The sequence below is a fragment of the Eschrichtius robustus genome, chromosome 13, assembly GCF_028021215.1.
Source record: "Eschrichtius robustus isolate mEscRob2 chromosome 13, mEscRob2.pri, whole genome shotgun sequence".
Lineage (NCBI taxonomy): Eukaryota > Metazoa > Chordata > Mammalia > Artiodactyla > Eschrichtiidae > Eschrichtius > Eschrichtius robustus.
Genome location: NC_090836.1, coordinates 60,482,374 through 60,500,497, shown reverse-complemented (window position 1 = coordinate 60,500,497; position 18,124 = coordinate 60,482,374). Strand labels below are relative to the sequence as shown.

The 18,124-nt window shown below is 41.5% G+C and overlaps 1 protein-coding gene across 1 annotated transcript in view; it reads right to left on the bottom strand.

Moving 5' to 3' along the window:
• Nucleotides 1-18,124, bottom strand: part of TPH2 (tryptophan hydroxylase 2) — an 86,894-nt gene that overhangs the window by 9,229 nt on the left and 59,541 nt on the right. The window contains exon 9 of the mRNA XM_068560606.1: nucleotides 435-530. Coding sequence (XP_068416707.1) covers nucleotides 435-530 — 96 coding nt within the window. The remainder of the gene's footprint in view (nucleotides 1-434; nucleotides 531-18,124) is intronic.

The window sequence follows — 18,124 nt, the reverse complement described above, 5'->3', positions numbered from 1 at the left end:
CTCTAATTCCCCTTTGGGAAGCAGATGCTGGGGAATCCATGGGAGCCGTGGGGATGACAGAAATGAGAGAGGCCAAGCCACCCTTCCAAGGGAATTTCAATCAGTAGGATCACTGCTAGCTCAGTGCCCACTTTTCAGCACTAAATTTAGGCCAGTCATCTGTTACCCAACATTTGAGCATACATTTGTCATTCCTGTTGATTCGTGCACATGGCTGCTCATCCATTTGAGTCACACCACAAACCCAGAAAGGCATGACCCATTTTCAGAAGTGCAAAAAGTTAGGTCAGCACCCACATATGAGGTACCAAATCCCCTGTACTAAATATTTATGGGGTATCTGCGAGTAGAGAGACTCAGACCGACAAATCAATATTTTCCATGACCTTGAACCAGTTTGCTTGGGAAGGATACTTTCGTTTACAGCTTCATACCTTTAATTCTCCAATGGAGGAAAGCAGTCCAGCTCCATAAGCTCGCAGTTGCCCTTCTTGCTTGCAAAGGCCAAACTCAATAGTGAAGAAATAGCACTGAAAAAGAAGTGGACACACATCCAGTGAACTGGGCAATAAGTTCTTCTGTAAAATAAAATGGCACCCAAAATAAAATGGTGCACTCTGCATAATTTCTTCAGCACTGTCAATTAAAACGCATTTAAGTCAAGAAGATTTATTGACATTTGTTGCCTAATAATCCCTCCCTAGTTTAAAGGTAAATGGAAAAAGTATTAAGTACTAAGAGCCTTATGCCTCCTGGATTCAGAAACCCTATGAGTCAAATCATAGTCCTTGCAATGACTCTAAAATTTAAAAAACCACAGATTTAGAAAGAATGAATATGTCACAATGATAATGCCAGAAGAATATGCTACTATATTTAATAAGTTGTGGTTCACTAGCACCGTGTAAATGTGGAAAAATAACTTGGAATTCAGTAATCCTAAACTGATTTTTGCAGTTTGTTTATTCATTCAACAAACATTTGTTGAGTACCTACTATGTGCCAATGCTTGGTAAAGAACTGTGGTGAAGAAACCAGGAAAGAGCAAGAAAACAAGTATATGCCTACCAAATTACCATTTTCTTAGTGAACTCTTAAATGGATACCTATGTATGCACTTACATGTATACATACTTATATACATATACATTAAATACATATAGTAAGAACCATTTCATTGGCCCGAGTTTTACCATCATCAACTACTACAGCTTCCCCAAGATATTAAAATCTACACTTGCTTCTGTTGAGTTCCTAGGAAATCAACCTAGACAGACAGAAATCTCCACACAACCAAAACACTCACGACTCTTGAGAGGGGCTGAAATTACACAATTTGTGCTCCGAGAGGAACGTGAGAAGCTGACAATGAGCAATAAAAAATTTCATCAAATTAACACTGTCCTGCATTAGTGATGATGGAGCAATGAAGGGGTTGAGAAAGAGAATGTAGACATCCCTGAAAAGGAGCAGAAAATACTAATTATTTCTAGCCCATGGCTATTTGCCCTATTTTTATCTGGAGGTTAAGATGTCCCTTGGTTCTGGAGGGTTTTATATTTTTATTATATGCGGACGATCTCTGAAGTTGAGTGGTCAATGCTCTGCAGCCCTGGGCTGGACCCGAAGTCCTGGTCATTCCAGGTCATGGAGCTGAGCCTCCAGAGGCAAAATTTCCTTTCTTGATTCGTCTCCCGAAGAGGCGAAAATTACAGCCCTTCCTACCCTGTCACCACCCACAGCACCCAGCGGCACCCCCTCTTACTCCGTTCTGACTTGTCTTTCTTCTCTGTCACATCACTTTTTTGACGTGGTCTTGATGTATGAAATATACTGTTTGCCGTCTGTCTCCCCCCACTAAACCATCCGCTCCATGAGAACAGTATCACCGTCTGTTCATCTAGAGCAGAGTTTCCCAATCTCAGCAGTGCTCTGACACATTGCGCTGGATAACTCTTTGCTGCAGGGGGCTATTCTGCACACTGGAGGATATTTAGCAGCACCCTGGCTCTGTCCCCTAGATGCCAGTAGCACCCCCCCCACCCCATTTGCAACGACCAATAACGTCTCCAGACATTGAAAAATGTTCCCAGAGGGGCAACATCGCTCCTGGCTGAGAACAACTGACACAGACTAGTGCCAGAAACATAATAAGAGCTCAATAAATATCCAGTGAATAAATAAACAAACAGTGAATGAAGTATTTCTAAATTAGGCTTTTTGTGTGACAGCAGGACCTGGAGGAAAGACACACACAAGGAGGCCTGAGTCCTAGTCTTACCCCTGCTTCTAATTAGCTCTGTGACCACAACCTCTCTGGGTTGTAGTTTTCCTGCCTATGACGTCTATTCATTCATCTACTTATTCTACAGACACTCCTACAAACCTATTAAATGCCAGACTCCGCTCTAGCAGAGAACAAGGGAACAAAGTTCCCCGACCCATGAAGCAGGTATGCTCCTGGGATGAGACAAGTAACAACAATAACAACAAAAATCAACATACAGGATGCATGTCAGGTGAAATCTGCTATATAAATCTGCTGTATAAATAATAATATCATGTAACTGTCAGAGAGCAAGCAGAGGATATGGCTGTTTTAGGTGGAGGAATCAGGGACAGCCTCTCTGCCGGAGTGATCTTTAAGCTGCAATCTGCTTGAAAATGGCCCTTTCTTTAAGAAAATGAACAAGCCAGCTGTACAAAGACCTAGGGGAAAAAGTGTTCCCAGCAAAGGAAATAGCAAATGCAAAGGCCCTGAGGCACGGATAGATGTGTATTTCCAAGGGTGTCGGGAAGATATTGGAAGGTTTTAGGCTGGAGAGAGATGTGTTCTGATTTCATTTCCAAAAGATCACGCTGGTGCTGGGTAAAGAATAGATTGTAGGGGGCAAGAGTGGAAGCAGAGAGACCAGTTGGAAGGCAGTGGCAGTCAAGACAAGGGTGGTGAGCGACTTAGAGGATGACTTGGGCCAGGGGTAGCAGGGGGTTGGGAGAACTCAGTATCACAGAGGCCTCATGAGAAGAACCAAAATAAGAGATGTGAAAATGTGTTGAAAAGTTAAAATACAGAGGATGAAATGTACAGCATAGGGAATACAGTCAATAATATTGTAATAACTTTGTATGGTGACAGATGGTAACTAGACTTATCTGGTGATCATTTTGTAATGTATAGAAACAATGAATCATTACGTTGTACACATGAAACTAACATAATATTGTAAGTCAAATAAACTTCAATTACAAAAAATAAAGAAATGTTAAAATACAGCCCTCAAGTCTGCCCTCCAAAAAATTTTGCACAGTCCTGGGCACAGTGGAGAAGTGATCATACAGTCATAGAACAGGAAGCCTGGACGTTCAGCCTCTTACTTTACCAAAAGGAAAACTCAGGTTTAAGGAGATGAAGTGATTTACCCAGGACCAGTCTAGATGGTGATATTTAAGAGATCTAGAGCTCAGTGTTTTATGAGCTCAACATCTGTCACATTTTAAAGTTTCCAGGTAAAAGATTAATAGATGCATGATTTTTTCCTTACAACCAAAAAAATGGGGAAATGAAAGACTAAATCAGGAAAACTAGAATCTCATGACATCTTCTTAGTATGTCTTTGGCTGATTTCTCTAATTTGTATTGCATTTATAGCACATGATGTGAAATCCTTGGAGCCTTAACATTGAATACAGAAGAGTTTGTGAAAAAATGTGCTCTCAAGTTCAAAAGCCTCCAGAATAGTACACATATGGAGCCAGCTACAGGAGCATTTAGGTCAGCCTATTATGTGCATTTTTAATTTTCCTTACGCTATATCAATGCATACATAATGCACGGTCATGGTTATGATCCAAATCAAAGCAGGCTGAGAGAGCCCCTGAGAAAATCTGGTGCACCATTCTCACGGTCCTCACCTAGATCTGGCATCCCGTCCTAGTGTGAGGCAGGAATTAAAAGGTCTGCATCAACTCGGCTAAAAATTCCAAGCTAAATCTATCAGTGTGTCTTCGATCCTTGTGCTTCTAGAATCAGGGTAACCTCAGAGGCAAGAGCCACTGGGTGTCTTCTTTCCCATTGCTTAGAATGCTCTCTGGCCCCATCCTTCATCTGGGAATCCTTCCAGAAACTCTGACCTTACACAGTTCCATCTGCTCATCCCCTAGCTGCCTTTCCCTCTGGTTTCCTGCTGTCCTCGACCAAGGAATGAGCCTAGATGCTGCTTCTACAGCCTCCTCTCACCAGAGAATTAAACCTTTCACCTTGAGATAGCTTTCCATTTGCAGCTCCATGTGTGGCTAACAGATAAAGAGGGATGATAAAATGTACCTGAAGCTCGGGTGTTGGCAAAATTTGAATTACGGACTTGCTCAGGATCATTTTTCTCTTTCTGTGTCTAATGCCTCAAAATGCATAAGGTGTAGACCTCAAAATGCAGAAGACCCTGGGCACAATCACAAATGGGGAGGAGTGGGCAATTGCACGTGTCTTCCGCCTGGTTTTAAGTGCAAAGCCTGCTTAGAGTTGGACTGGATGACCCCTGGAGACCCTTCAAAATCCAAGGGTAGCTAATTGCTTCTTGAAATTTTAAGAAAATATAATTTGTTTTCCTCAGAGCACTTGCCATATGTGGATCTGTAATATATTCCCAAGAGATTTACCAAATAAATATCCTACCTATTATCAAAAAAAACAAAAAACAAAAAAACCCCACAAAAAATAAAAAACCTGAGCCCTATAAGAATTCCAGTAAAAGAGGATTGCAGAGTCTTGGCCACTAATGTCTTTTAAACAGAAACAAACAATAATACTAAGACTAACACCTCCCAAATTGAAGGGTACCTTTCATCAAAGCTGATGTTCATGAATTCCAAGTTCTACATACCACTAATTATAAGTAATTATTTATAAATATTTTATTCGAATATAATTACATATAATCATTAACTGAAAACCAAAACAGGAATGATATATCGGACCTCTTCCCTAGAAGAAAAGCAGAGTCATTTACATACACATAGTCATTAAGCAGAAGAAGGTCTGAGTGACGGTCTGAGATCCAAACACGGCTGTGGAACACAGCCACGGGATCAGCTAGCAGGGAGTGTGCTTAAGAAAATGAGATAGGTCGCCCAATGCTGCCATCTTCCGATCACTACTGGTAGTGCACCACTCTCGCAACAGTTCTGGCCTAGCCAAATGGGCATTGTGAGAGCGGGAAGGAACATCGTCCAGAGACACTGAACACACCAACAAAATCCACCTGGTCCCACATAGTGATTTACAAAAGGACACGATGCAACACCCTTCTTACGTTTGGTGTTAGGTACCTGAAGCTCTTGCTAAGGCACATACCATACTCCAATTAAAGAGATGTACACCTTTTTCAAATTCTTGGTGAAAAAGAAATTTATTGTTCCAATTTTCCTCTGGAAGGGTCCTGTTGCCTCCCAGTTCCCCAACTCTCTGCATCCTTTGAAATAATTATATAACCTCTTCCTGAGAGTCAGTCTATATTCTTAAATTGGATTAAAATGGTGCGCAAAGTCCTAGGAAGACGGCCAGGTATCCTACTTCTTTTACTTTGTCCGGGAAAGTGGTCTATACACATCATTTAATAAATGCCTGAGTGAGTGACTCAGTGAGTCAGTGAGTGATGTACATTCTCTACTACCTTCACTAAAAATATGATCTTTTCAAACTGATAATATATACTTCTAAGTAATTGCATACATCATTCCACATCTAGAATTCCATCATCCACATATGCAGGACAGACAGGAACCAAGAAGTTAGCAAAGAATGTTGGAAACGGCTCTAACTGAGATGTGCTAAACATAACAAAAGGTTATGTGCTAAATTTGATTTGCTTTACGCGTAAAAGAATCCCTCAGGCCCTCACCCAGACCCCATTTATCCTTATCTAGCACACAGTTCAAATAAACTTCAGTTATGTAGCTTCTAAGCCCACACCCTAACATGAGAGGGGAACAAGAAAAATATACCAAAAGCAGATCCAACAACTCAAAAAGCACAGAAATACAATATTTGGTGTTTGACTAAACAACCCTAAACACTTCCATACTTGAAGTTTTCACTAAACAACAGAATTCAATCACGACAGTAAGACATCAAAATAATAGGAAAACTTAGCCAGTAGAGCTGCAGTTTAACAAAGTGTTTGCACATATGTCATCTTACTGCAAATCTGCTCCCTTCCTACTAACTTGATAGAGTAGTTACTATTTTTTCCATTGTACTATTGGGAAAGCTGAGTCTCAATGATCAAGGGATCTGCCCAGATTCCTCGACCCGTGGTTGGCAGAGCTAGGAGTCAAACTCCAATTTCCTAACTTCAGATCCCACCTTGTTTCCTCATCAGCAAGTGCACTTACAGGTGCAGAGCCACTACCAGCCCGTCAAACTAGCACAACAGTCCCTGTTGCTGAAATACTGAACGACTTCCAGAATGGGTATAAATAGCTATGACTCCACACTCCCCAAGTGCCCCCAGCCAGCCACGCTGCCCCAGCCCTCTCCTGGGTTCTGTTCCCCCTACCCTCCCCAGCACCACCACTTCTTCATGATCGAGAAAATAAGGTCTCAACACCCATGAAGCTGGGGCCTACAGGACCCGGCTCCCACACAAGTGTGACGAGCATCGTTCTATTTGGTACCCATGTCATAACAAGAGGATCAGTCCCAGAAAGGAAGAATGCCATGCAAAGATGTTCTTACACCAGGGATCTGCACCTCAGTAAGTGCAGATAAAAACACAGAAAAAGAGCCATGTGTCTCACAGCCTTCCTTTCTCTAACATCTTTCCATCAAACAACTAGCATGTCAAAGAATACACTTGAAAAATTGTTGAACCAGTGAAGAGGGTCCAAGATCCCAACCCACTCACTCCTCTACCATGAATCCCCAGCTACTAGAGTCTGGATTTTAGCCACATCAAATTTCAGCTTACAAGCAGCAAGTACCTTCTCACCTTTGGCCACAATTCCCTTAATCTTGATTAAACTGCAAATAATAATAGGATTGGAACAGAAATGAGGCTTGATAGCTAAGGGGGAAACTTTGAAACAGAACTGCTAAGGCAATACTGTACAAATCCACACCGGGAAACGAAAATGAAAATGGAGGCTACCCTGCTTAAGCCATGGAAGTCACCACGCAAATGTCACAAGATAGAAAACTTCTCACCAGGCATCAATTTTTTTTTTTGTTTCTTTGACCATTTAAACTGCCAGGAGTCACACATAAAGCCAAATCACACTAGGGTGCAACGATTACCCCCCCCCCCCCCGGGCTTTGTTTGCAGAGCAAGGGTTACTGGCTAGAGACATTCTCTGGAACTGGGCTTCAAAAGATAGCAGAACGGGGAATTTTGCAGGCTTCATTAGTTTACTCTGGGCTACTCCTGTGCGAAACAAAAGTGCAAGAAATGCTAGAAACTTAGAGCTGGAAGACATTGGTTTTTTGCAGACCTGGGCTATAGCCGCTCTGTAACCACTGGCCCCTCGCACCCCATCTCGAAGCCTCCCCTTGGCCAAAGGAAGCCACCCACTATGTGTTCACAGATTCGAGGGTCAGTCACTGTCTAGATCCTAGGGATTATTGTTCAGATGCCTTGCAGGATTGTCTCCACACTCATATTTTCCATGAGCCTCTAAATGAAAACCACTATAGCTCTTGGCAGATCACAACTTAATCAATACATTTTTTAAATTTATACTTGTTCAATTCTACTGTGCCGAGCTCTACTTGAGATTACAAAAATAGCTAAAGATATGGTCTCTATGCTCAAGAAAGGTACAATACAAAAAAAAAATAAAAAGAAAGGTACCATACAAACGGGTAGACAAGACTAATATAAAAATAACAGCAACAACAGTAATAATAATGTCCTGTTGTTTTAATCCTACCATAAACTTCTGTCAAACTGCAGTGTGCTTATCTGTCTCAGAAGATGAGGAATATGAAGTTTATGTTGGACTTTTTGAAGGATAAGTGGGATCTCAGAGGGATTTCAGGAAGAGAGGAAGTTGTTGGAAAGAGTAATATCGAGGGGCTGGGGGAGGGGAGTGATTTCTGGGAACCCAAAATGCAAATCGTAGGAAGTTAAAGGTAAATCAAAGTATAGAATGGACCAGATCACAGGCTCCACTTGAACGGTAGAGACTGCCTCCTTCATCAGTGGTTCTCCTCAAGCCAAGACAGACAAAAACAAGCTGAGAAAAAGAAGAGGGTTGGGATTTGAGTATGTTCTGTCTTCTAGAAAACAATGACCCTGAATTGTGAAAAGAGCAATTAAGAACAGCCAAGGAATGAATTAAAATGTAAAAACCTAAGCTCTGAGGAAACATTACGGCAAACCTTGTGGAAAATTGATCATCATATACAAAAGGCACATCCGTAGGGAGGAAAAAGAAGCGTCAGCAGAAGACACCTTTTAGTGAAGAATACATTGACATAGGCGATTTTCAGCAGCATTGTTTTAGTCAGGGCTTTTCTGTGTGTTTCTTAACTACCCTTTCCTACATCTTTTTGGTTGCTTTCAAGAACAAATGGATGATTTGTTTAAGTGCCCTCTGGCCATTTCAGTTTTATTGCCCCTTCTTCAGCTTATCTGAGAGCATTTTCAACTTCAAAGGAGACCACCTGACTTAGTATCATTTAACACTTACTAGTTTTTACATCAGGCTTTAATGGTATTTTTTAATTAAAAAAAGACAAAGAAAAAAGAAGCATCTCTCATCCCTTGCCTCCCGCTCAAGGACTAACAGAATGACAAGCTCAAGGACTAACAGAATGACAAGCTTTCACTTCCTATCAGGGCCACCTGAGCCGCTGGTCCACCCCTAAAACTCCGACAGGATCCACTCTAAGACTCTCCACCCCCAGGGCGCAATGTCAGGTCACGATGGCCATATGGTGGCCCAATTACAAACTTTCGCTGTCGCCACCAGCCTAGAGTACAGGTCCATAGTTCATATGGCAGAAAAGACCCTCAAGGACCTTAGGGCCCCGGCCTCCTCCAGCCCCCTCCCTCCCTATTGCCCACCCCCAGCCCCCCCCCCCCAGGGAATTGCACAATTTGCAATTGTGAAGATGGACACGCTCTTTTCAGCTTCCCATCTAGGCCTACGCACACCACCCTCGCTCTGCCTACGATGCTCTTGTCATTGCTCAGCCCCTTTGCTGAATTCCTGCTGGTCTGCCAGATGAGGTGCCCTTCGTCTACCATCAGTGTTGTACTTCCGGATCCAGAAAGAAATCTCCAGTCTTCTTGCCTCTCTCTCCACCAGACTCTGAGGTCAGGGACAGGGTCTGACTTGTTTTCGTTGTTGCTTCATGGCTGGTCTCTAGCCCCCCGCCTGACATGTAGCAGGTGCTTAGCAAATATTGAAGGAAGGGAGGAAATAGTGAAACAAGAAGAATTTCCCAGCAGGCTAAACCAACAGGGTCCATGCCAATCTTCCAGATCAGTAACTACTACCCTCAGCACATTTTCCAACATTACAGACATTTCGAAAAGATGAAAACCCATCTACTGTAGCCATCAAATCATTTTTTACTTATCGCTTCAGAAATAGATCAGTCCCTTGACCTCTCTCTATGCTCCATTCGACAAAAGCCAATGGGCCTCTGAGCCAGTGAGGAAGGGAGGAACTGGCCTTCTCGCAGGCCTTCAGGAGCCAGGATGACGTCTGATTGGCAGGTATCTTCTGCGGAAGCTCAGCAATCTTGTGGTTAAGTGGCTTCGTGACAAGGAACAACTCTGAAAATTTGCCAGTTCTGACATCTGGATCCTCATCCAAAAACATAGGGGGGAAAGTTTTTCAGTTTGCTGTTTCTAAGACTGGAAACGAGTCAAGCAAAATGCTATCTATGCTTGGCCGGGGTACGGGGGAGTTTGTGATCAATCCCGCCCTTGAAGCGCCTCACTGCCCAGACTGTTCAGAATTAGCACCCACGAGGAATTTCTATCAGCATCCCTGCCTGGACCTTCATTTAGCACATGACGACACATGAGATCAGACAGATGCTATTTTCTCCTGGAGATGAATTTGGGAGATGACCATCCGTCCAATTCCGTTTTCCACAAAAGTCTGTGGCTCTTTAAAAAAGGGCATTAGGAATACAAATAAGCTTCTTTTGAATGTCTTCTGAACCTGCAGGTATTTGGGTTCACAAACCAAAAGCTGGTCTTATATTCAGAATTACTGCTTGGACCCTAGATGTAGTGCGTGAGCCTCCATAACAAAGCGATTCACAGAGTTTGGCTCTTCTTTTAGAGAAATTCCATCTTTTTTCCAAACGACCCTTTGTTGAACTTACTGTGTAGCTAGCTACCTTGAAATGGCTAAACTTCACTCTGAGGACACAGACACACACACACCCTTCATTTTCGTACGGGGGGCATGGATCAGCGTTCCGTGTATATATGTGCTTTAATCTACTTTGCACAGAAGACCTACTGAAGCAAATGCTATAGGTTTGGAAGTGCCCAAGAACTGACTTTTATAACCTAAGCAACTCTGAGCTCCTTGAAGGAGAAGAAAACTGATGAGCACATTCTCATGCATTCATCCTTTGGCACGCCTTAAAATGTTCTGCATCAAATCACACATTCTCCCCAGATGTGGTGATTTTAAAGGTCAGCTCTCGAATGCCTGTATGAAAAAGGAGGTTCTTACTAACTCCCAAGTAAGCTGAGGGTAGTCACCACCACTTTTAGAGGGTCGTTTTATTTTTATCCCTGTGTTGGGAAAAGCAACGCCCTCCCAGACTTTAGGACTAAAGAGCTGGCATTTACTTACCTATTTATTTCCAGGCAAGACCAAGAATCTTGCAAAATGATTATATGTCTGAAAACTGGAGAGAAAAGTACGTTTAACAGGGAGAGCCATTTCTACCACCCCATTGCACTAAGCTGTCCTCTATATTAAGCTTTTATTAATGAAGTCATGTTTCTTTTCCATTCACTAACCAACACCACTACCATCATCATCTCTCACACTCAGAGTCAACACTAACCATCTATATGTGCAAATGGGGTTGGAAAGACTTACCTATGAACTGGGGTCCCTGTGACAACAAGGGTCTATAGGTAATTGAACCTCTAGACAGAATTTCAGCTCAGTTGAGCTCCCCGACCTCTAATAATCACTGCCAATTACTGAAACCTACACTCTACCACCAAGCTAAACACCTTACATCATGCTCACCACCACCCCCAGAGGCAGGCAATGTGAAGGTAACATAATATGGTGGTTTGAGAGCTTGACTTTGGAGCAAAAGACCAAGGTTCAAAGGCAGGCTCTGCCATTTCCTTGACCTTAGGAAAGTTACTTAGCCTTTCTGAGTCTTAGCTTCCTTGTCTGTAAAATGGAGAAAAATAAATGAATAACTAACATTCATTGAATTCTTACTATATACCAGCGCTAAATCCCACCCCCCATTTTACCAATCGGAAAACTGAGGCTTAGGTTGAGCTACTTGGGCAAGTTTGGGGGCAACAGAGCTGGGCTGGAATCCGTTGTGCCTGACCCCCAATGTCCATGTTGCTTGTACTGTACCATACTGTTTGCCTCTGTTCTCGGTGACTGCAGGCCCTTTGTGACAGCTGAGCTTGGTGTGTGCCAGGAAAGATAGGGGCCTGTCTAGCTTGCCTATAGTCATCCTTGCCTGGCTTGCACTGGTTAGGTGCCTTCAGTCTAGGGTGTGGACCCTAGATCAGTCAAGCAGCACATCAGAGACCTACCCGGGGCCAGTGAGGAACACACACTAGAAACCAGCCATAACGGGAAACCCAGTCTTCTGAGCCTTGCCAGTGGGCAACAGCACCGCAACTAACCCAGCTCAGGAGAGCTGAGACTACAGTAAACGAGGCTGGGCTGAAATTTAAATACATCATGTTTATGCTAAAAGGACATATTACACAGCACAAAACCAAATACTACCTAGTATTGCTTTAAACTACAGCAATCTACTTACATTGGATACAGATGCATTATTTCATGGGCACAAAAAAGATTTGGTAAAGGATAATGAGAATTCATGAGACAGTAAACTTGAAATATTTTGGTGTCTCATGAGACGCTATTTAACCAAACTTACCCTCTGGCTCTGGCTACCAAGAAGAGAAGTGGTATGTTTGCTGCTACCTGGAACGCCATTCCCTCTGTTCTCTCTACCATCCCCTGATCAATAGAGTCCCCTGATCAGTAAAGGGCAGGTGATTGGAGATGAAATTTCACTTCCCAACTCAGTATCATGTATCCCATCTAATGGGGGCAGCAACTCAGCGCTTGCCAAGTGTGTCCTTGGGGAAAGGCAGCCTGACTGCCAGAGGCGCTGGTCTTTTCAAGAGAAGCTAGGAACCTAGATGGTCATGTGATGGCCTCTGAAGTGGAAATGCAGACCATTTTTTAAGTTTAATCAAGGTGTAGACTCTATTTATTTTTCTCACAGACATTAACCAGAGCAGAGGACTCTAATTTGTAATCCCTTTAGAGGGTAGCATGATTTAAAGAGCCCGAATCCCACTTCTGTCACAATAACTTGCCTCCAGGACACCAAGCACATGTCTCTGCTGCCTCAGCTGATCACACCTTGCCTTGACATCCTAAACTCCTGAGAAGTGGCTTGGTGCACCAGGTCAGGATGCAGAAAATCTAGTAGCTCAGTCTCTGCCATTATTGTACTGTATGATTTGGGGCAAGTAATTTCACTTGTCTAAGCCTCCCTTTATTCATTTATAAAATGGAGATTCCTTTCCTTGCCAAATTTTTACTGGGCACCAATTTTGTGTATAGCACCATGTGGATACCAAGGAGTGTGCTAGGGGATAATAATATGAGTCCTGCCTATCTTGAAGTGCCACTGTGAGACTCAAATGAATAAACACATGTCAAGTGCTAAATCAATGTAAGAGCTGAAATTTAGGTGAAGGTTCCCTGCTCTGAGGTGATTAAGACCATAGTCATGTTCATGGCTGACTCATCCCCTGTCTCAGGACTCTGATTCTACAGAGAGACCCCTTCTGGATAGGCGACGGCAGGCTTAATTACAGGTCAACAGTTCCTGAAACCCAATTGAAGGCACTTTGCAATATGAAGAAAGTCTGTTAAGATGCAAATGTTCCCTGAAGTATTAACATCTATTCTCTCAGTAAGCATATATAACAGCAAATTAAAAAATAATAACTTGACTGCTGAGAAAGTCTTCCCCCAGGAAACCACTTTTGATCATCCATTCCTCTCCCTGAACCTGACCCAAGCGCCCTCCTTTCTCTGTCTTTGCACTTAAGTTATATTTAAATCCTTATCTGTGGGACTTCCCTGGTGGTCCAATGGTTGAGACTTCGCCTTCTAATGCAGGGGGTGTGGGTTCGATCCCTGGTAGGGGAACCAAGATCCCACATGCCTCAGGGCCAAAAAAACAAAACATGAAACAGAAGCAATATTGTAACAAATTCAGTAAAGACTTTAAAAATGGTCCACATCAAAAAAAAAAAAAAGAAAAATCTTAATAAATAAATAAATCCTTATCTGTATCTCTCACTAAACTGCAAGTCCCCAAGAAGCAGAACCACGCCTACCTGTTTTACAGTTGAATTCCTGATGCCTGACACATAGTAGATGCTCATTCACTGAATGAATAAATGAACGCGCCATAATTGATTCTATCAGAGCTATGGAAAAGATATGCAGTAGAAATCCAGCAAGGTCATGCCTTTGCTAAACATCTGTGCAAAGAAGCAGAGTCCAATGCCCCTTTCTAGCCAGTTATAGCCCTGACTTTTATCTTGGAAGAACTCTTCTTAATTAGATTTGAGAGAAGAAAAGGTGAACAGCGCAATAACAGTGTTTATGAGAGCTAAACGTTTAAACGTTTCTGAAGTATGTTATTTTAAGGTATCTCCCCTTGGTTTATTACAGAGAACTTTCAATCCTTGCTAGTTAGACACCAACCTAGGACCTCTGTGTATAAATATGGAGACACATTCAAAACTAGAGCAAACAACATCTTTTGGAATTCTTCCAATAACTTCCTTACATACTTTTGTGTTAATGCAGCCATCTTACAGCCAAACTGCAAACACCTGGCTTAAATTCTCAGGAACTTGAACTCATAAGGAGTGAGCAGCCAAGATTTGAAACCCCAAATTTATGGCTTTCTTGAGTTATTCAGGGAGTGCTGCATGTACCAATGAAGAGCACCACTCCTAATCTGCTTGAAAAGTTCAGTCAGGAATTCCTATTTCATGTGCTGTCACTGGCACAAACAATATTTATTCATTTGTTCTCCCCGGCAGTTTCCTGCAACTTGCCTTTCTCTACGTTCACTCAGGGGAGGTATGCTATTAACTCAGGGAGGCCTCCTCCATCTCTAGGCAGAAGCTTGACATCATTTAGATGAGGCCTTACCTTTATTATTTATGGTTAAAACATTTTACATTGCAAAGCATTATGCTGGCTCCATCTAAAACCCCTTTGTAATATAAACTGCAGAGTCTGCATTTCAGAAGGGAAAACCTGAGCTATTGAAAGTTAGAGAATTAACCAGTGTCACCCGAAGAGTAGAAATACTCTCCAGGGACCTTTCCTGCACTTGAGTCTTACTGATGTGGCCACCTAGATGCCTATGAGTGCAATCATGTCAAATACACTAACTCACATTTATTGAACACATCTCTGTGCTAAGCAGCTTTACAATGCATTATTTCATTAATCCCCAATAGAGCTATAAGACTTGATATCTTATTATTCTCATTTTAAAGATGAAGAAACTAAGGCACAGAGAGGTTAACTAACTTATCCAAGGTTACCCAGCCAGGAAGTGATAGAGCTGGATGTGAAGCCACGTAATTTGACCCTAAAGCCTGCACTCTGAATACCTGCTACACTATACTGCCTCACTAGCAAGTCCCTAAAGCGCACAGGCTCAAGGAAAACCACCTAGTGTCGTATATAGGAGGGTTCACTCTATTTCATTCCAGCTTTCCCTTTTCCTCCCTACCTGTATGATTATCTGAGATCATGTGCTATGGGGAAGGATGTTCATGATCTTACCCAAAAAAAGAACAGTAAGAGGGGTGAATATTCATTAGACAAAAGTAGCACTCACTAATGGGGACAAGAAAAATGCAAAATTTGAAGACTGAAGATTAAAATATATATGAAAACCAAATTTTAATTTAAAAAAGTGCTATGTGCTAACTTTTTTCTCAAAATAATAAAAGGAAAAGCAAACAAAACTCATTAGCTACATCTGATGTTCACTAAAACACTTTGCAACTTACCTGAGTGAAAAGCCATAAACCCCATATTTCTAGAGTACTTCCAATTTATTCTTTCTTCTGTTGGTGTAAAAGATAAAGTCTCTCCTGACAGCACAAGTGTTTGATAAATGGATGAACATCTTGCTGCTTCTTTTTCCAAAGCCAAGACTCCCCTTTACTAAGTTCTTATTTGACGTGGCAAAATGACTTTTCAGAAAAACTAGTAGGCTATATACCAAAATGTTAACACTGGTTATTGCTGCTGTGATGTTACAAATGATCTTTATACTCTTTTCCTTGCTTATTCATTTTTGAAAATTTTCTACAATGAATATGTGTCATTTTTGTAATAAGGAAGAGAAACGAAGGTTTTTGTAAAGATTTGTAAAGACTTCTCAGTAAAGGAGTCCCTAATTCACCCTGCCGTCTCTTCATTGCTAAGGGAATAGGTTTCTTTCCAGTTTTATTGAGGTATAATCGACATACTTCACTGTATAAATTTAAGGTGTACAGCATAATGGTTTGACTTACATATACTGTGAAATGATAAGCGCAAGAAGTTTAGTTAGCATCTATCATCTCATATAGATACAGTAAAAAAGAAAAAGCAAAAAAAAAAAAAATGTGTTTCCTTGTGATGAGAATTCTTAGGATTTACTCTCTTAACAACTTTCATGATTTTATATGGACACTATAAAGGACAGACTTTCAGACTCTGAAAAGAATGATGAGGGCCTGAGGTGATGTATTCCTCCCCACCCTCCCAGCATTTCTTACTTACACCTAGTCTGTACCGAAGCCCTCAAATGAGAGCAATTCTATTTTCCGGGAGACCTTTCCCCAGTATGATATCCACCCATCAGAAATATTCCAGAAATGCCCATCCTTACAGTGACAAATACATAAAATTCTAAGCAAATTACAATATTTCTACAAAGGGAGCAAAGAGATTTTTAATCACTGTGTGTTCAATCTCACGTCGTTTTTCTTATTATTCTTTCATTCATTGTGGCTCACAATGTACAGTAATACATTTTACATCTACTAAATGTGTTCTGGGTTTTTATATCACAGTTCAGAAGAATAGCTTTGGAAATCCTTTTGACTCCTTTATTTGAAAACTACATTTGTGGAATGGGGTAATTAAATTCCTATAGTTTGATATAACATTACCTTGGCTATTCTTCTTCATAAAAAAAATTTCAACCATCTCTCTCTGCTTCTGCTAGAAATGGAATTACACCACAGATATTTCTGTTAATACAAGTCTAAGATTTTGAAAACCTAATTTACTGTAGTTAAACCAGAAAATTCCTTCTTTTGCACATCTTTATGGAAATTAAAATGACTGCACAAATCTTCTGTGCTTGAAGAACGCATTCCATCTTACTCTGAGAAGAGAAAGTAAGGAGGATTCAATGTCAGGGCTTTTGAATCACAGGAGGAAGTTAGCTCTGGATGAGGATCCAGAGGATTTAGGGGCTTGAAATGACTTTGAAATTATTTAATCAACAATATAACTCCTTTAGTGCAGTTAGGATTTGAGGGGTGATGGTGAGATCGAGTAGTCTCATACGTGGGAATGATAATGGCACAGCATACATCACAAAAGTATTGCATCTCATTTGCTCCTCATTCAGCATCAAGTGGTAGAAGAACATCTCCATTTTAAAGAAGACATTTGAAGCACAAACAGGGAATGTAATTTGTCCCTGAGTACAAGATTAAGAAGTAACAAAGCTGGCACTCAGATCATCAAAATACAAGAGACAACAAGTGTTGGCAAGGATGCAGAGAAAAGAGAACCCTTGTGCACTATTGGTGGGAATGTAAATTATTGCAGCCACTCAGGAAAACAGTATGGAGGTTCCTCAAAAACTTGAAAACAGAACTAGCATATGATCCAACAATTCTACTTCTGGGTATATAACCAAAGGAAATGAAAACAATATTTCTAAGAGCTATCTGCACTCCCATGTTTATTGCAGCATTATTCAAAATAGCCAAAATATGAAAACAACCTATGTGTCCATCAGTGGATGAACAGATAAAAACCTGGTATATATATACATAATGGAGTATTATTCAGCCATGAGAAAGAAGGAAATCCTGCCATTTGTGACAACACGGATAGACCTTGAAGGTATTACACTAAGTAAAATAAGTCAGACAGAGAAAGACAAATACTGTTTGATATCACTTATATGTGGAATCTAAAAAAGCTGAACTCGGAATTCCCTGGTGGCGCAGTGGTTAAGAATCCACCTGCCAATGCAGGGGACAGGGGTTCGAGCCCTGGTCCGGGAAGATCCCACATGCCACAGAGCAACTAAGCCCGTGCGCCACAACTACTGAGCCTGTGCTCTAGAACCCACGAGCCACAACTACTGAGCCTGAGTGCTGCAACTATTGAAGCCCGCGTGCCTAGAGCCTGTGCTCCACAACGAGAAGCCACTGCAGTGAGAAGCCCGCGCACCGCAACAAAGAATAGCCCCTGCTCGCTGCAACTAGAGAAAGCCCGTGCGCAGCAACAAAGACCCAACGCAGCCATAAATAAACAAACAAATAAATAAATAAATTTATTAAAAAAGCTGAACTCATAGAAACATAAATTAGAATGGTGGTTACCAGAAGATGGGGGTTGGGGGGAAAGGGGAGATATTGGTCAAAGGATAGAAACCTCCAGTTATAAGATAAATAAGTTCTGGGGATCTAACATACAGCATGCTGACAATAGTTAATAACACTGTATTATATACTTGAAAGTTGCTGAAAGAGTAGATCTTAAATGTTCTCACCCCAAAAAAGAAATGGTAATTATATGAGGTGATGCAGGT